Genomic DNA, 19,821 nt, shown 5'->3' on the forward strand with positions numbered 1-19,821 from the left:
CCCTATTTTTTCAGTTTCCACAGAACACGCTGAACTGGGGGAGAAAGAAAAAGATCCAGTGTTTTTAATGCTGCTAATGACTCTGGGGACCATGAAAATACTTAAATAAGAAAAAAATCAGTCAGGAATAAAAATAACTTCACACTGCCTCATTGCCTTTCCCTCTGACCTTTCAGCAATAGTGCTCCTCTGCTCCAACACTGCTCCTACTTTCGGGTTCCCCAAGGCCTGCCCCGCTGACTGAGTCTGCAGCAGCCTGGCAAAGTGTGCACTTCATGGAGAGTGGAAAATGGCATTTCAGAAAGGCAACGCTGCTGCTGCGTAACCAATTTGAGTCCTGGGCAGAGGTTACATTCCCCCTGTATATTCTACCCCTGTTGCACTGATGTACATAACCTTATAAACCTTCCAATCACTCAGAAGAGAGAATTTCAAGTCTAGCAGCATCCAGTGATACATGGGAACGTCAGCTTGCGGGATGTTAAACTAACAGCAGTTCTATCAGAGGAGACAGAGAAAGGAAGGCACTGGACAGCTCTCAGGGAAGCACAGATACTCTTCTTATCAGTAACACATGCATCCTTGAGCCCCTAGTGCAGCTTTTAATCTTCCGACGGCCCTACGATCGGTCCTGATTGAGAGCACCCCTGTGAGTCATGCACCTCCCTGCGCCGCGCCACGCAGTGCAGCGCTGCCTGCGCGCTCCCCATGCGAAAGGCGACATGCACATCAGCGCGGAGGCTGCACCAGGAGAGGCGAGTGTGCGGCAGGTGAGAGCGGTGGAAGCTGCTTTCCTTTCTGACCTGAGCAGCAGCTAGTGCACTCTTGTGGGCTTCCAACGTCACCACAAGCTGGTTGTGCTGGGAGAGTAAGTTCTTATGCTGTTGCTACACAAAAAGAAGAACACGACATGTTTCACACGAAGTTCATTCTGACGGTAAATTGGGTAGCCTGGGGGATTTTGAACTAGGAAGATAATTATTTTGCAAAGCAAACCCTGAGTTGGAAGGACAGCACTTTTTTATTTAACATGGGATGCACATTAACAGGCAGAGGAAGCAAGCGTGCCAGGAAAGAAAATTTGGGCTAAAAATAGACTAAAATAAAAGTTGGAGTAGATGTTGACGATTGTTTAAAAATAACAGAGCTGCAAAACATGAATTTCAGCAAACTTAGTTTGTTAAAACACAACTAATAACTTCCCAAATCAAATCTTCAACTCCACTCTCTATACTAAATACTTCTCTTTTTCTTTCTTTTTTTTTAAAATGTACCTAAAGTGCAGATGGCAAAAGGCAAGAAATCCCGTTCAGCCAAACTCCTCTCCTTTTAGCCTCATAACAGAAACTACAGCTCTTCAGCATAACACATTTCTGGCTTGTTGAAATTTGTGAAATTCTTTCTTTTTCCTAACAGGCTTGAGAGTTCTCCTCAAAGCAAAACCTACCTTGACGTCTTGTAGCTGGGTATGAATGTCTTGGTGAGCTTTTCTCAACTGTCTGTTCTCCTCCCGTAAGTTATACAGGGATTCTAGTTAAAAGAAATAACATGCAGAATTTAGACCTGGTCAGATTTCTAAGCACCAAAGTTAAAACTATAACACAAGCTGCATAAAACCCAACACAACGGCTACAGTAAAAATGGATTAAACTAACTGAGTATGTTTTTTTTTATGTTACATCTCTCCCCAGCCCTAGAAAAAGCTTTACATTTTCAAGCAGGAAATTTCAACATTTGGTTAAATTTTACATCAGTGCACCCAGTCTGCAACTGGAATTCTGTGTCGCTGTCCCACTGGGGACTGTGGACAGCAAAATTCATCAGGGTAATCTGCATTTTTAATAGGCAGAGAGGAAGCCACCCTCCTCTCTTTCCCCACAGCGCATCTGGTGTGCGAGAATTTTGTCCTAGGACTAAGCTATTCTTCTGGAAGAGGTGCGCAGATGGCCAGAATCCTTAAAAAGCTTTACATTCTGGGACCAGGGAGAGGGGCTCCTCTTCCCACCTCTCATATGGGGATATTGCAAGCTGATGTGGTGTACTGCAAGCTCTTCCCTGCCTCCAAGCTGGTCTAAGCGCTAGCTGTAAGACTTCACTGGTGTGGTGCCAAGGCAGAACTAACACACACAGCCTCTGCCTGCAAAACACTGTGCAGACAAAACTGCAGACAGCTCCAGAACTAACTCGTGTATCAGTGACACAGGGCAGAAAGTGGCTGAAGGCCTTTGGTGGGAAGAGCCCCAACCCTTTGTTCTGTGCAACTGTGCCATTAGGATTGAAGAGGTCCACAAACTGGAAGAAATCTCTTTAATAGGGAACTGGATGCCAAGAATAAAAAACAGATGCTCCATCATCCACCTATACAGGTGCAGCTTGTTTCAGAGAAGCTGATACACACAGGGAAAATGAGGTCTCAAATGTGTAACACGCCACTTCTTAAAGAGGCACAATTAAGTCTCTGAAGGAAGCACATAACATCTGTGGATTACCTTTCCATTACAAAAAAGAGGAAAGAGGCAAACCATTTTTTCCAGGTTTATTCAAGTCTTAGAACTAGAAATGAAAGATTGGATAAACCAGCCTCTGCCACTTGACAGGCTTTTAAGTGCTGTGTTTCCTGCTACTTCTCTAATCTAGGTAGAAACATGAAGCGCACAACGAATATATTTCAGAAAGAGGCCACAGAAAATCATCCATAAAATGCAACTTATCAGGAGGCATAAGATGCGTGCCTGACCTCTCAGTGAGAACAGAGAAATGCCTCTGTCTCACATCACACAAACCACCGCAACAAAGACACATTTTAATATATTTTACATATACCCTTCAGCTTCGAGATCTCCTGCTCTTTCTCCTGCTGCAGTTGCAAGTATCGCTCCTTGTGATCATTGAATGTTCTGCTGAACTCTTCTCCTTGTTTCCGGTGATCTTCCTCAAGGTCAGCATGCTGTTTCTTTAGTTCTTCATGTTGACTCTGCAAATACCAAGGTGGGACACTGGAACAGCTCTGTATCTGGCTAATATTGTATTTGGCAATTTCAGGAAGTCCAGATGAAAAGGACACATTCATAACAAGACGTTTATTATTCACAGCATGCTTACTGCAGCTCCTTCCAAACACCAGATGATCACAGCGATGAGTAGTTTCCTGTCCTAGGGCTACGTCACCTCACCCTGCAGTTGCCCTGTCCCACTGGACACTGCTGAATGCATCGAAGAAAACCCTGGTATGCCAAGCTCTGTAAAGCCTGGCAAGTCAGCATTCTGTGCAAGGAATTGCACTTGGGCAGATTAAATTACCCGCTGGAAAGCCTGACTAGGAAAGGCTGCGGTAAATCACCTTGTAAGGGCGCTGTTATGAGGGGAAGGTGCCACCAATGTACTGACGATCTGGAGAGAACTACCAGAAGCCAGTGAGGCCGTATCTCCCTGACACAGGCAAACACCAGCATTCTCCAGCGCTGGCCACCTCGGTCACCTACCTTCAGCATCTGGTGTTGTACACTCAGGGCACTGTATCGGCTGTTGGAGTCTTGCTGTAAAATGAAAACACCGGTGTTAGAGCAACACCATCACTCCTCTGCACAGCAGTTATTTAGGAGGCGTCAGCCAAGGGACGTCACTCCCCAGAACACAAGTTCCCATCTCCACTGGCTCTGGAACGCTGCAAACACAGGATTGGCACTTCCTGCACCAACACTGTATTTTAACTTCTGTTACTCAGCTCACAAACCGCTCCCAGTTTCAATGTGCAGAAGTCGTAAACCACTAATTTACTCTCTTTGTAAAGCATTCGCCACAGGTCCCTGGGTCCTGTGCCAGACTCCGCTTTCCTCCTGGCACCTGGTATGTAACACCAAATTTCTCAACGTTTTTCTACTTTTCAGTTCACAGATAGCGTGTTAGAAAGATGTCACTGTCCTCTTCCCTGGGGACTACACTACAGAAAGATCTCTAATGCCTTCTGATTCCCCCTTCCCCTTAAAAATGGTACCATAAATGTTTGAACTACTGTTACATGAACAGGAAGATATCTTCCAAAATAATTTTCTGGAAAGATATTCGGATTTCCTATCACAGCTCAGATAATGAGGAATGGTGGAACACTCTCGCACACAGAGTAGAAACGGAGTCAGTGAGCGCTCTTTACAATGGAATTCGTTAGAGCTCTCCATCGCAATTACAACTGTTCAAAGCATTTCCCTTCTCTTGGAACTCAAACAGCATCGACTATTAAATCCTGTACTGGGAACAATGACTTACCCTTCCTTTATTTAGCGTTTCCTGTGCTTCTAGTTTATAAACAAGAAAATCTGCAACATAAAAGGGAAAATACTGATGAAAAGAACCAGGACAATTAGAATCTGTATTTCAATAACATAACTAAAATAACATAAATTCTTCTAAGAGCCGAATACTCCTGCAGTTAGAATTTGCCAAAAGATCTTCAAAAAAGCTATGGAGAATTTAACAAAATGCTCAAAGCTTGACGAAATACTGTCATTTCAAAGTTTCGTAGTTTCATAAAACATTTTCATGAAAACGTTTCCTATCTTAGTGTGAGATATGGGGGGTACAGGCTCAAGACTGCATGGGTGATTAAATCTTCTACATGGACTCTCTTGGTAGAGGCCCAGCAGCATCATTTAAAAGGAGAAGGACATTCATTAATAAATTCTTGTATTAGGATAAAAAAGTGTACTTTAAAAAGTGTGACAGTCCAGGCTAAGTTTAAATAAAACAAAATTGCCCCCTTTTGTTCTTAGATACTCTTTTCAGGAACTGAAAGTGCAACGGGACAGCTCTGCACTAGATGGCACCAGGAAACTGCCAAGAGCTGCACGGTCACCGTACAGCCTGTGCTGGAGTACCAGTCGAGTCCGCAGCTGTGGGAAGAACACAGGCTTTACTCTGAAAACTGTTGTGAATTGAGAACAACAAAAGACCCCGAGAAGCTCAGAGGGTTGCATTCTGCTGCGGTTTCATGGAGGGCAGAAGTGTAAGTAATCCACTGTGCCAACATTTCCCCCTCACACACACCTAGAACTTACTTTTAATCAGGAAAAAGCATGTGTTTACCCTTAAGCATGTATAAAAATACTGATTCAGAGTCTAATGTCACACTGATGGAACGCAGGAAAAGATCAAAGTACAAAGTACACCTGAATTTACTTCCTAAAGTAAACAAGTTATCGTAAATGTCAAAGCAAAAAGCACTTTTTTACCTTCTTTTGCTTTCTTATGTTCAAGCCTCTCCTTTTGTAGTGACTTTTCTAATCTTGATCTGTGCTCGTATACAACTGAAAAGAGAAATTTTGGACAGAATTCATTTAAAAAGTCACATATCTAAGACCCACCGGCCATCCCCAGCATGCCCAGAGAGCGCGGGTACAGAACACAGCAGGAAAATACAAGCAGAGAGAAGTCACAGGGTAAAGGGCTAGTTGTATGATCTGGGACAGTAACTTTTTTTTCTTTTTTGCATGTTTTATGGATCCTGAATGCTGGGTTATTTCCATTGAATGGACACAGACTGCGACAACCGTGCAAGTGATCTGTTTATGGGGACCTGGAGTCGTCTGTGGTGGCTCTACGGGAGAGCTACCAATCGTCTGGGGGTGCAGGTACACAGTTTCCCATGCTTTCATGCTTTCCTGCCTTCTTTGTAGAGACAAGGAAATAAGGCAGGACAACCTCACTGCCGGAGTAAATCCTTACAGCAAATTGTCGCAAGGAGGGAAGGGAGATGCCCAAGAGCAGGACGGCTTAGGAAGGTGCAGTAAGTATCACACTCCACGGGCTGCTTGGGCTAAGACATGGAGAACCTGAGGTCCATTCCTAAACTCTTCCAAAAACGTGGACGTCTCAGTTTTCTGTGACCTTCTTTGTTTGCGAAGCCTGGACAGAAGGATCCTGTTACACCACAGTGCTGCTGAAGACGCCTAGACTGCACGAAGAAATGCTGAGGTGTAATGTCCTGTACTTCTTCGTAACAACGTGCTGACAGTGAGCGTACACATGCTAAAGTACCCTGCTCTCACAATATCCACCTAATCTGGGGAGGATTTGGGGCTTTGGAGGGTTTTTTCATCCCCCCAGTTATGGAGGTAAGGCAGGAAGAACAAAAGAAATCATCTGAAGGGCCAGGTTGACTGAAGTATAAAGCTACACTGGATGATGCTCTGTATGCTGAGACTGCTCGTCAGGAACTCACTGCAGTTTGAGAGTAGAATCGAATATTCACTGATTTTTAAATCCATTTAAGCATTTTCTTTAAGTGAGCCAAAATACCCGTCTAGAGGTGATTGAAGAGGTGGTCTGTGTACGGCACTCCAGGCAAAAAGCAACAAGCTGAGGTTTAGGGGCACCACTCACAGCACAACCCGCAAGATCCTCAGCAGCCCAGCTAACTTGTATGAATTTGTCCAATTGTTTGTTGTGATCAGGTGTATTCAGGACATCCCATAGCCTCTGGCAGAGAGTGTCTCTACTTGGCCGCCAGTAAAGCAGCGTTTCATTCAGCTTGTGCTTTGGACACCTAGTTTTGGATGTCCCTCATCAGTGCCTACTCACCCTTCCTCACCACAGCAAAGGTGTGACAAACAACCTACCAAGTTCGCAGCAAAGAGATTACACTCCTGCAAATGTACAATTGTATTTGCTCAAGCTCAGTTTAACACAAGTACCTTTCACTGTCCAAATTATACTCTTTGAGTATTATTAATGTTTGAATGGAATTGTGATTTCTCCCTTCAAAGCTCGGAAATTCCTTTTCTGAGAAGTAAGCTATTGGTGCACATAAGCCTTCAACGGGAAGTAGCAAATAAAGATTTGTATTTGGCAGCCCCATAAAACTCCTCTTGCGCCTTAAAGCATGTTCTTAATTCCACGAAGATGCATTTTACAGGCTTTTTAGCTACAGGCTTATCTACAAGTGTTTACGTTTTGCCTTCGAAGCCAGATTGTTAATCAATCCTTGTCATCTATCTCTACTTTGCTATTTATCTTCTGAAGTCAAGGGCATCAGTCGAGATGCACTAATGTATCAACATCCTCCGCAACAAAATGGGCACATAATGAATATTCACAAAGTCACCAGCAAGCTTTCAGAGAAGGAAAAAACAACCACGCAGCAGCTCTACAGTCATGGTTTTATATAGGTTCTGAAAAGCCTGACCCCCCCCTAGGACTCCCGTTCTTGGCAGGCCCCGGCCGCCCCATGCCTGGGTCCGTGATGTCCAGAGGTAGAGCAGCGACTCTTTCACGGGCACCCCCTTGCCGTGGGGAGGGAGCTTGCGTGCCCTTGTGAGGTTGAGAGCTGTGCTGGTGGTGGCATGTGCCTCCAGTGGGGTCTCCCAGGCCAGACAGGTCTCAGCTGAAGGGTCAGACAAAGTGTGTCCATGGGCAGGATGGGCTCACTAGCCTTCGGGCAGCCATCCTAGGAGAAGGACAACTCTGACTCCAAACCCGGGCAGATGGAGCTCGTTTAGCCCTGTAAGGCATCCATCACCTAAGAGAAGGATACTCTAACCAAACCTACAACCCGAGGACTTCGCTGTCACTGTCCAAGCTCGCTAGGCCCTGGCAGATGAACCTCAGGTGTAAAGGGTGGAGCCAGTTCCGTGCTCGCTGCACCTCACCTAAAAAATCCACCGCGCAGGCCTGAAGGGTGCACTCATCGCTTGCAGTGAGCGTGGGAAAAGCCCTTCCCAGATCTTCGCTCGCGAAGCCAAGCCATGATGATGATGAAGAGCCTGAACACCGAATTACATTGTGAAAGGAACCGTAGTTGTAGCATAGCAACTCGGGAGAGAAATGAAAATCCGTAACGGATTTCCCGTCCTGTGCAATCGGGTGGAAAGAGGCTTTTTGGCAACAGGCTAAACCACAATCAGATTCAGAGGTGATGTTTTCCATTTCGCTTCTTTGCAAATGTACCTTCCGCTGCTCCTCCCAGTGTTTTAACACGGGCGGGGGGGGGGAACCCCGCACCACCAACTCATAATAAGGGCAGGAAGAAAGGAGAAAGAAAAAGGAATAGCTGGGTTTTAAGGGGTGCAGTGCTCTGTACCTCTCAGAGCTAACTGCGTCTCTGCTGAGCTTTGGCTTCCCTGTCTTCACTCAGCACTTTAAAGCCATGGCTCCACAGCCCTCCCTGGCAGAGCATCCTCACTGCCATCTTCTCGGTGCTCACCTTTGAAATACTGGAACAAAGGTGGCAATGTCTTCACACAGCCCTTCGGGCGGCCAGAAAGGACTAAGAAAAGCTTCCTCCTACACCTCTCCTCTCCTGGTTCATTTACTGGTTGGTTCAGCAATGTTTTTCTGTTTTCAATTTTCCACAATGTGCAATGCATCGATGGTTTTGATTAAGAATAACTAACACAAAAGCATAGCTTTTGTATTTTCTCACTTCGGGGGAGCAGGCTGCAGACAGATTTTCTAAGTAGGAGTTCTTTAGGAGTTTACCTCCCATTAGCACTAGTTATTCCCGCCACTCAGGAGCTTCCTAGACAAGTAGAGTCCAAACTTCAAGGCTCTTGTTACGACAGTGGGGGGTTTCTCCTGCTTCACTCCCAGCCTGGGTACAAGGTGTCTCAGGAAGAATCTTAAGGAAATTAATAAAGTGAAAACCATGTTTTCGATTACAGGTTTCCCAGCTGCAGGGTGGATCCTGGATAACGAATCTGACAAATTCCTACTGGTGTGAAGCACCGACCTGTCACTTCACAAATAATTTTTTCCTAGGGTAAGTTCTTAATTTTATACTGATCTTTGCACAAATAACGGCACAAAAAAGGGAGAAAACATTGTCTTCTAATGGCAATATGCACTATTCCAAAGCTGGAACAGCTGCAGGTATCAGTTTAATTCTTTATAAAGAATGTAAAATGTGACCTGCATGAAGGAACACGAAAATGAACTCAGAGAGGGGATCCAGTCCCAGAGAGCAGAGCCCAGAACCAGAACTGGACATACCACAGCCAGTTAAAAAATCCTTTTGTCTTCAGCAAGAAAATAGTTAACGGTTCTTGAATTGAGCCCCATTAAATCAAGTCCTTGATTTAGGATTTTTCTCATATGGAGGGAGAAGGGGAGGGCATACGATGCTCGGAAGGTTCTCCGAAGATTACACCACTTTGACCATTGCTGAACGTTAATTGCAGCACAGGAGTCCCAGGATGTGATGAAAGCAAAGCTCTTTAACAGTCATGGCTCTTATCTCCGCCTTGCACCTCTGAGCAGTAAAACTATTATTAAGCAAAATAAGTCATTATTGTCTGTTTAAAAGAAAGTACTTCCTATTTTACGATATCGGTCACAATGTGACTCTGGTATTTTGGCCTATCAGAAGCATGATTCCAGCGTCTGAAACAGCCCAGCTCCCACTCTCTTACAAACTGCCAAATTAAGATTACATTGGGATTTAAATATACATGGCACAAGAAATTGTATTAATTTCACTGTTACTGTTTCTTATGCAGCTCTGCAATCTTTCTCTGAGCTGACAGGAACACCTTTCCGTTTAATACCAGCAGATCTCAGCAGTCTTGGCAACACTCGATGTTAGTTTCTCTCAGCCTGTGGCAGAGGTGAACCGAACCAGCAGCGTGTGGTAAGCCACTGGAAACACGATGAAGGTCTGTAGAACAGACTTGTTATAAAAATACAGTTAATTTCCAATTCTTGTCATCACAAATAGAACCATTTAAAATATGAAGCCATGCAAAGAGCTCTTCTGCTGGGAGGAAAGCGTTTCCACGAGCCAAGAATCCCTTCAGTACAGGATGTAGGATGGATTTTCTAGTCCAATGACAATAATTGAAATTTTGACCTCAGAAGATATTTGTCTCATCTGATGTTAATGTTTCATGCTGGGAGAACACGTTATTAATACAGCAAGACCTGCTCCACAAGCTTCCAGCTCTGTGTTTGACTGAGTCTTGCTTCAAGAAGATCCACTATTTTATCAGAAGCAGGTTATCAAACTGCGGGTAGCACCTAGGCAAGCATCGGGATTGCCCCCCATGGTACAACCCGCACTGGTCCCAGCATACACCCCCTCCATTTCAACGACTCTCAACTGAGAGCTGAGCGATAAGAGGATATTCCGGTGATGCTGCAAACATCCCAGAAACAGTGTAAGTATTCCCACAACAAAAACGAGGAAAAGTGTCATGCATAGCACAGGAAAACAACACTACAGAAACTACACACTTACAATATAGTGAACAAAATACTGAAGCTATTGAAGTTTTCTGTTTTGAATTTGTACAAAAAGGATGGAAACAGAAGCCGAGATAATGTGAAACCGACTGTGTGTGGAAAACAAGCATTCTTCTGGCTAAACCATGGAGCAGTTTTGGATAGAGGCAGAGATGGACGGCTCCCATTTTGCTCACTGAAAACCACCACACGCAGGATGATAATTACATTTACTTTCAATCAAACTCCTACACCTTTACTTTACTTAGGTGAAGAACGATGAAGTAATAGCTTTGTCAAATTGCAGCCAGTCACTGCAAAAGAGCAGAACTCCTCCTGGCCAGCTGAACCACGTGCCGGCAGCTGTGCTTCAAAATAATCTCCGCTTTGACTCGATTCTCTAGTCATTTGTGTTGCCCAGAGTATTAATTTTAAGGGAGAAGTTTGTACTTCATATCTGGATCTTCATATTCAGGGGTTTTGTAGTGCCTGTCATAGACCTATGACTGATTTCCACCGCAGGAGGAGACAGTGTAACATCAGCTGCTTCCAAGATCCTGCACCAAAAATAACCTGTCAATAAAGTAAACCCGTTCCTCTAACTTGGGCACTACTCCAGTAAGAAAGTACAACTGGAGAACGGGACTGGAGAAGTACAACTGGAGACTGGAGCAAAGTACAGAGGTTGGGGCTGACTACCGTGAGCATGTCCTGTCACACCATACAGAGGTGTTGTACATGAACAAGATGCCCCCCGCTACTAAACCCCTCCACACTGAGCTGTAGGTGGAGACAGATCAAGTGCCTGCACTTAGGTCAAAGTTTAGCCATAAACCAGATAAAATCTACCCAGATAACAGAGAACTGACTACACGCTTTTTTATGTAACATTTTCAGTCTTGGAACACTGGATTTTTTTCTGAGTAACTTGGACCCTATCTGAAAAACCACAGAACAGTTTGGGAATTACCTGGTTGTTGACATGATGCTGAGTGTGGGGAATCCATTAAAGCTCACAGCTGGCTCCTGAAGCAAAGCTGTGAGACTCCTGCTTTTGGCTCTCCCGTCTCCAGCCCAGTCCCTGGTGTCTTGCCCAGGATACGAATGATCACTGATGCTCTCTATGAAACCTCGCCGCTTGTCAAGGGGTTTTCCCCCTGCTAACATTGCAGAGCTTGGCAACTCTGCCAGAGATTAGACAAGGCATCAGAACTAATCATGAGAGAACTTCAAACAGCTCTGGAATGCAGGGAGACTTCCAATAAGCGTGTAAGAAAATTCACATGCTTATCAAACCGTCAGCTTTGCATCCTCAAAAAGAGGAAACTTGACGCACGACATGGAGAAGAGTTGCAGCTCTTAAAAGCTGCTTTGACTACCGTTCTGGAACTGGGGAGATGCTGGGGAATCTGGTTCGCCCCAGAAACACATGCTTATGTTTCTAAGAAAGAGCTGTGGCCTCTGTTCCATTACAAGGGCAATGATGAAAACTAATTTCTGAACTGGAGTAACCAGCTACATTTAGCAGAATCCTTTTACCCCACCCCGCCTCATGTCCTCCCTTTCTCAGAAGTCAGTAACACCTCTGGGAAACCATAGATTTAAAAACCAATTGCAAGATCTGCTGGGATACGGGGAGGTATTTCTCAGGTAGGAGCAGTAAACTGTAATAGCTGCTGCTAAAAATACAAGTTTGAGAAGGGGTACTAGGGATTGAATATTTAATTGCATTTGAGTTAGGCTTCAGACGTACCTTTTATTAGGACAGAGATCGCATTTTCCATTCCAGAAAAGATTCCCAGCGCCCTCCACAAAACATTTCTTCCAATCTTTGGTGCCACCCGTGGTTATGGCGTGCTGAGTCCGATTAGCACCTCACCTGGTGTATTGTTTCTACACTCCTACCTATGCTCAAGAATTTTTTTCTGATGTGATGATAAATGCAAATAGTTCAAACAAAACCTGTGTGGTGGTTTTAGACTTAAAATTCTTCAGCTTAGCAGATTTACTCCTAAAAAAATTCCACTCCCTTTTCTTCTTATGATTTTCTTCTCTGCATTGTTCTGCCCTTTTTGTCAAGACCCACCACGTCATTCTGAAGAAAACACACACGCACATTCCAAAGAGCTGCAGGGACAACTTTCCTTCTCACATTGTCTCGGAATGTCTGAGTCACAACTCTCAGCTCCAGGAAACCAGGGCCTGTTCTTTCTCTCAAAAAAAAAAAAGTTTGTTTTCAATTTGATGCAGAAGCCTAGTGTTTCTATCTAAGTGGTGTTAGAAAATATATATATATATATAATCTATATTCAAAAACCAGTGCAAAATGGACATTGAAGTAAAAGAATGTAATCTATATATACACACATGTTGGTTTAATGGTCTCCCCTAACCGAAACATACATTTGCATTTTTATGGGAAAACCCGATGTAAATAACTATGGTTATTGCCTTACAAAACTGCCACGCTGCTTCCTTACATTAGTCCAAGAGCTCTGGCACGGGGGACCTGGAGCCAACTCCAGCTGTACGTTTCAAAAATCTGCGTACAGTAATCGATAGCTTGAGTTAATTGTTCATTATTTATTTTTTGTGGTAACAGAAGGTCACTGTCAAACTCCAAAACATGCATCTGAGTATGAAAAATCAACGGAAACACTGAAAATGGCACTGTTCAGTGCAGTGGCATGGACAGGAGGAGGCTCTTACAGTGCCCTCGAGGAGCACGAGCAGGCCACATTTCTCGACACCTCTGTAATTAAGCCCTGGAAATGACTGCCAGACTTGGGGATCTGAGTCACTTCAGGAAAATAAGATGCTAAGCTAATTTCAGATACCTTAGGGGGAAAAAAATACAGAGGAAGAGGTGGAGTAATTGCAGTTTGGTTTATTTTATTCGTGATACACAGTAGAACATCTGAGGAAGTTTGGTTTGTGCTCGATCACCAGAAGGTCAGAACTGCACCCAGCTCAGAAGACCCTTCTTTAAACAAGGAACAGCATCCAAACAGGCTGAATTCCTCAAGCTCCAACAGAACTAGAAATTCATGACCCTGAACCTTAAAAATGGTAAGAAAAATCACCCAGCAAAAGATCCTGCCTCAATTAGTTCTTGAGTATAGTTCATTTTTTCAGTAATCTGCATTATTTAACTTTCACTACCATTAAAGCTCAAACCAGCACCAGCCTTTCAACAGGACAGATTTATTATTTCTCTATGCAAGGGTCTTATTCCAAAATGAGTGAAGTGAGCTATAAGAGCCCCAAATCACTGGCAATACCCTCACCGCTAGATAAGAGCTGCTGTGATGCGTACTGCAGTCTCCGGGTGGGTGGAAGCCTTGCTCATCAGGTTGCACCACGCCGATCCAGCGGCTGACAAGCCCGTATCCTGCCCAGCAAAACAAGCGGCCCAGGGAGACAACGTGTTTGGAACGTCATATCTAACACTTAAGAATTCAGTTAGTTTTACTCCTGTAGAAAGTAATTCCGCTCTGTTGTTCAGGCTTTGGTTTTAACAGCAAACCATCAACCTTAACTGAACCTCTCCAGGACTGCATAACTCTTGGGTATTAAGATCTTGTCAGGACAACAGTGAAGCCACTGCCACCCTCAGACTCTCCCCACACCGTGGGCTGAGCACGGACAGGTATCACTTCAGCTGCGCTGTTGACTACAGGATTTCTGGCGCAGTTTGCAGCTACCGTTGTCAGATTGTGACTGTGGCTGTTTCATCCTCTGCTTCTGTACTGGTCTCCCTCTGACAAAGCTGATGATGTTTTAGGCAATGTCAAACCTTCACCTGCTAGGAATATGTGGCAGAAGATGACTGGCAAAGAAGCCAGAATGCAAACTCACCGAAGCACCCTCCCATCTCGCCTCCCTCCTCCTCTCGCAGCGCTGAAGTGTTCATAAACCCAGACAGATCAATCACTCACAAGCTTTAAAAGGCTTAAATCAGCAGCAGCACCACTCAGTTTCAGGATATTCACTCTATCTTGCATCAGCCTGTTCCCCAGGGAGGGGAAACAACAAAACCCAGGGAACAAAACCACCAGATTACCTCATGCTGCTTAATATTCCTTCAAACTACCTCCTCTGTGACCTCCAACACTTCAGATTCCAACTCGGATGGAAATTCATCCTGGAAAGTGCTATGTCCCCAAGGAAGGTGATTTAAGGGCATTTAGGCACAGATTACAGGAATTAAAACAAAAAAATTAAAAAAGGGCATTTGCTCAATTTATCTTTCCAGTCATGGAATTCAGCCACTGGGACTCTCTATGGACCAAGAAGCAACAAAACAAGCTCCTTGAGTTATCAGAGCCAAGCACCTTTTCTACTCAGATGATGAAGAAATCTTGATAATCCAAATAACCTGAAATCTTCAGGTCGAGCTGCAAAACAGACATCTATCCAAGTCTACATTTTCTACATATGTACATGTATGTCCAAATGCACAGGTGAATATACATTTGCAGCATATAGATCTTTCATACTAAAACAACACACAAATTATTTCAAATATTTCATGTGTTCTAAGTATTCAGAACACTAAATACCCAGTGGACAATGTGAACGAAAGTATAAAAGACAGACTCTTAGGTGACAAACCACAGCATGCCGTTTCAGGAAGCCAGGCAGCAGAATTTGGGTGCTGTATTTGCCATGTCATGCTGGACAAGGGGTTGAAGTACACACACATGCCAACGGGACACAGAGAACTAACCTCTGCTCTTACCGTACTACCACAGATCTTTCAGATCTCAGATAGGAACAAAACACGATCAAACTGAGCGCTGTAGTGGGACATGCAATTTGAAACTAAGGAATGACAGGAATTCGGGCTGCTGTTACTACGGAGGACCGAACGGTATCAGAGCTGTGTAGCTCTACTCATATGATGCATGTGAAAAATAAGCCATCAAAAGTACTGTTGGTTCTTCCTAGCTCTGCCAGCTGAAGGTACCAGTTTAACCAGAGTACTGTAAAAGAGAGGTGAGATGGTGAAGTACATCCACATCTGAATATGCTTCACTAAGAACAGCGTTGGCATCTACTCACCATGCAGACAGACGTAACAAATATTAACTACTAAAGTTAAAGGAACTATGATCCAGTTTTGTGATGCATTACACCAGCCTCTGCACGCAGAGCTGCTACAGATGTGATCAGCTCCTAGCAGGTCACCTCCAAGGAGGTGGACAAATGGCACAGCTGGCACAGAGGGATTCTACATTTGCTTTACAGCTGGTGCTTTCTAGTACTGGATCGGATGGCTCTAAGGAAACCCTCACCCTGCCTACCGTGGGGCAAACGCTGACCTCTCAAGATCAGAGTCCCTGCTGGGTTGGCTCCCAAGATTACAGTATGGTCTCAGACTGCCCAGAGATCCCCTGAAGCCATCAGACACTTAGAGACATCAGACACTCAGTCCTAAGACTCTAAGAGCAAGAGCAGGAAAACAAAGGTAGTAAAAGGCACTAAATGTAGGCTGTTATTAGGATTAAGGATTAAAACAGATTAAACAGATTAAAATAGTACTCAAGGGGTCACTTAATACTCAGAGGATGAAAAGACAGAAGCTGTAAGGGCTAAAAAGACATTAAATCTTGAAGCAAAGATACGGTCGGGTCTGACTACAGCTGTCAATGCGTTTCTGTTCCAGCTCCTGAAGCCTGTTCCTATATGGACAATAGTCTAAAACTTGGTTTGACGCATCTTTGTAGGAGGCAGAGAGCGTCCAAGTTTTGTTTTTAGTATTTTAAGAAATACTAAATAAGACTGTCTTCATGTTTCAAACACAGAATGCTCAGAGAATGAGATTTAAAAATAATCAGCTTACTGGGGAGATCAGTTGCTCTATGAAAGACCTTACAGATAACAGTGGCTTTACGTTTTCTTAGCAGTCACGAAATTTTGCGTCACTTCGAAATTTTGCCTCTGGTATTCCCTTTGCGGGTTACAAAAGCAGCCCTGCTTTCTCCATGCCCATCAGAACTTTGTTAAAGAGATAAAAATACCAAAGTCTGACACTCTTTTTTTTGTGAGACATTCATCATTCAAATACAAAATCAAATCCAAAATCTTCTTGACTGGCTTTTCAAGCAAAAACGGAAGGCGCTGCTCATTCAGGCACAAAGAACTGGCAAGAACCAAAAAGAAGGTTCTTATACCTACACAGAGGAAAAACCTAAACAACTCTGCAGAGATAGGGAAACAGCAGAGGGGACAGTAGGAAGCGACAGGAGGCTGCTACATCTGCAGATCCTCCTTAAGACTCTAGGCAGACCAAAGGCATTTGACTCCAAAACTGCGACCTTATACATAAAACTCAGGTGCTGCCTCTGAGCCTCGAGTATTTCACAAACTGACTCAGGTCTCCCCCAGAAACCCCGACAGCATTCCTCTGTGGACAATCAGGAAGGCACCTGGCTTTACAGCACCAGCAGCCACAACAAAACCCAACCTGAATTCAGGACATGGGTGGGATTTCACTGTCATCCAAGCATTTCCACCCAGCTGGCCTCCCAGGAGCCCAGCCAGCCCTGCACAACACAGCCCCAGGATACTCAACAGGACAACTTTAAATTGCCTTTCTTTTTCTTTTTTTTTTTTTTTTTTTAAATCAAACCAACAAAAGCCTACTGATGAAATGGTTGCTCAGGAGGTAGAAGTCCAAAGTACAGTTCTCTCCTCAGCTTGTAATGAGCTTTAGTGTCTTATTTAATCACCCAGAAGAAAGCTGGAAACACTAAGAAATCAACCGCTGTTGATCCAGCAGCCTCTTTCCTCCTGGCCATGCCATGGTAGTGACCTTGCCCTTTAACTCATTCCTGTTTAAAAGATTTCAGAGTGCTCCCATCATACATCAGGCCCCAAAGTTATTTCCAGACCAGTACCGACAGAGGAAGAGATTACGCGGCATCGAAGGGGTAAGTTGCTCTGCTTTAGCAGTGATCCATTATATCGCTCTCATAAACGAATAAAGAATAATCTCTCGTGCTGTTAAGGACAGCAAAGAGAAGTAGCCTAGATACCCTTCAGAGGGTTTTTTCTTTGGCAACAGAAACATTATTGGTTTAAAATCCAGGCCATTTAAAATCAAAAGGTCAAAGTGCAGTCAGATGCTGCACCTGCAAATGCAGGATGTTCAGTCGGCATTTTATGCTGTTTCGAAGTCTCAGTTTAAAGAAAATTCCTTCCTGTTGTTCCACATCAAAGCAGGGCAGGTTTCAGAAATGGTTTTGGTGTTGCACGTCACCAGCTAGCGTGGGCTTGTGGATCTCTGGGTGAGCTGGGCATGGGCACCGGTTCTGAATTCTCTATGTTCTCCTCGCTAAGAAACTCCTACTGCAAACATCCAAGTGATTATACAGGGCGGCCATCCCAGAAAGAGTCATGAACTGGGAGGGACAGGTAAGAGGAGAATATTTCTAGCTCACCAGGCCCAAATCTGCTGAAGTCTCTTAAGTATATGGCTTTAATTTACTATGGGGGAGAGTCAGCTTGCCGCTGTGTTCAGGATGTCTCTGGGCTCTCAGCCTCACCCTCCTTTAGGTACATTAACTCCTGCCATAATACAGGAACATTTAAAGAACCAATTTAATTGTTACATTGTATTTTTCCTTCTATTGTGTGACTTAAGTGCTGGCAATTATTTTTCTGAGCAAGGTTTACTATTACCATACCAGGCACAGATAAGATCTCCTGCTTAACAGGCTGGATACAGTGGCATGGGTCCCAGAACCATGCGAGTTTTTTACTCTGACAATCAAATGTATTAACGTTCTCAGATTCTGGTCCATATTTTACTTTTCTCATTGACACACTGAGCAAGTAAGAGACTATTTATACAAAATGCAGCATTGTCACCGGATTTATCAACTACTAGTTCCCTGCTGCTTCTGAGAACTAGCTTGGATAGATGATGGCTACTCAGAATAAAAGTTTCAGACATGGAAAGTTTAAACCAGCAGTCCAGCCCCAATATATCCGACCAAGAGAATCTCTCCTCTGTGTCAGGATGAAGTTTGTTGCGTGCTCCTCTTTGGTATAGCCAGAGCAACAGGAAAAGCAAACTTGTTGAATTTTAGCCTGAGAACAAGACGTTCCTGTGTCCTCTTCAAATACTGCTGGCAAATAAACAGACTAGCAAAAGTAGCCCTTTAGCCACCCGCCACATACCTGGATCCCAAACATTTACACCTCCTTCATGACTAAAATGAAGGTTTCTGTCAAATTTTTCCATGGCGCTACTGGCGATGGCCTGAAATTTGCATACGATGGTCTCGGACTGCAGCTAAACACACTCCAGCAACAAATCACTGTCAGCATCTACAGCAGAAGCCAAGTTCTGCCTCTCTGCATAAAAACTTTGTTTCTCTGCAGGGTTTTATGTTTCCACTGAAGGAACATATCTTTCCATGAAGGCTGAAGATCATCCTGAGGCAGTGACAGCTGCTACAGCAGACCACGCTTATTCTTGTTTTACACAGCTTTGAGAAATAAAACTCTGAACAGTTTTGAAAGCTGGCTCTGGACTTTGTATATACCAACCTGGTAACTCCCTTTCCTGAGACAGAGAGGTGCTGAGGTCCTGCACTTCCTAGAGCACCACTGAGGCTTCACATGTGTATCTGCTGCTTTGCATCTCATTTCTGGACACGAAGATGTCAGACACCAGCATCTTTTCATCTTCAAGCACAGGACGCCCACATTTAAACCAAGATACACAAGGATCTGTATTTAAACGGCAGCTTTAAGCCAAAAAATTCAAAGCTATTCCAAAAGTAAGAGAATAGCGTTACCCAAATAACTTATTTGAACTTGACTTTGAAATTACCCTTTAAAGCAATACTTTATTAGAACACTCCTCTCCTCCCTCCTGGAGCTGTTTAAGGTTTATGTTGGTCAGGAACTGCACCCTTGCATTTTTGCAGCTGAATGTTCTCTGAGCAGCATAAAATTAATACAGCTAAGACAACAGAGAAGCAGGCAGAGGTCCCAGAGCTGGACATGGCCTGTACCGTTAGAGGAGTGGCAGGCAGCATGCCCACCTTGCCTGTGTATACCAGGAACTGCAAAGTGATGTGCAGTCCTTTGGGAGTAAGAATGACTCTATAAAACGCGTGGGAATGAGAGCTCTCTCTCTCTAGGAGCCCACGACAACAACTCGCACTGACTTCAGCGGGGCCAGGGTCCCACCCAGAGTTAGATATCAAACCCCATGGGCTTGAAGAAGCGCATAAGGAGCAAAACTTTGTGAGAGGTGGGTCAGCTGAAGCCCAGAGGAGGAGGAAGAGGATATTCTGCAAACCTTAGAAAAGGATGGCAGAGGTTCCTGCAGAGGTAAGTACCTTGTAACTGAGCTGAGAGGGACTCTTGATGCTGCTGGTACTTGAGCGCCGTGGCCTCCGCCTTCCTCAGCTGGCCCTGCAGCTCGTAGTAGAGCATCGCCCCGTAGAGGAAGCCAAACAGCACAGTCAAGAGCAGGAGGGTCTGGAAAATCCGCTTCTGTTTTCGGGAGCACATTCCGTTGCCCATGTCCCCGGCGGGGTCCCGAGGGCCCCCGCCCCTCACGGTTTAGCTGCGGGCAGCCGGAGGCGGCGGACG

At 44.5% G+C, this 19,821-nt stretch overlaps 1 protein-coding gene across 1 annotated transcript in view; it reads right to left on the reverse strand.

Moving 5' to 3' along the window:
* The window catches only part of GOLIM4 (golgi integral membrane protein 4), a 30,027-nt gene extending 10,275 nt beyond the window's left edge, over positions 1 to 19,752 (reverse strand). Inside the window, exons 1-7 of the mRNA XM_010141123.1 lie at positions 19,566 to 19,752; positions 5,226 to 5,300; positions 4,264 to 4,313; positions 3,483 to 3,536; positions 2,824 to 2,974; positions 1,448 to 1,530; positions 804 to 887 (exon numbers count right to left, since the gene is read on the reverse strand). Coding sequence (XP_010139425.1) covers positions 804 to 887; positions 1,448 to 1,530; positions 2,824 to 2,974; positions 3,483 to 3,536; positions 4,264 to 4,313; positions 5,226 to 5,300; positions 19,566 to 19,752 — 684 coding nt within the window. The remainder of the gene's footprint in view (positions 1 to 803; positions 888 to 1,447; positions 1,531 to 2,823; positions 2,975 to 3,482; positions 3,537 to 4,263; positions 4,314 to 5,225; positions 5,301 to 19,565) is intronic.
* Between the last annotated feature and the right edge of the window lie 69 nt (positions 19,753 to 19,821).

The sequence above is a fragment of the Buceros rhinoceros genome, unplaced genomic scaffold, assembly GCF_000710305.1.
Source record: "Buceros rhinoceros silvestris isolate BGI_N320 unplaced genomic scaffold, ASM71030v1 scaffold17068, whole genome shotgun sequence".
Taxonomy (NCBI): domain Eukaryota; kingdom Metazoa; phylum Chordata; class Aves; order Bucerotiformes; family Bucerotidae; genus Buceros; species Buceros rhinoceros.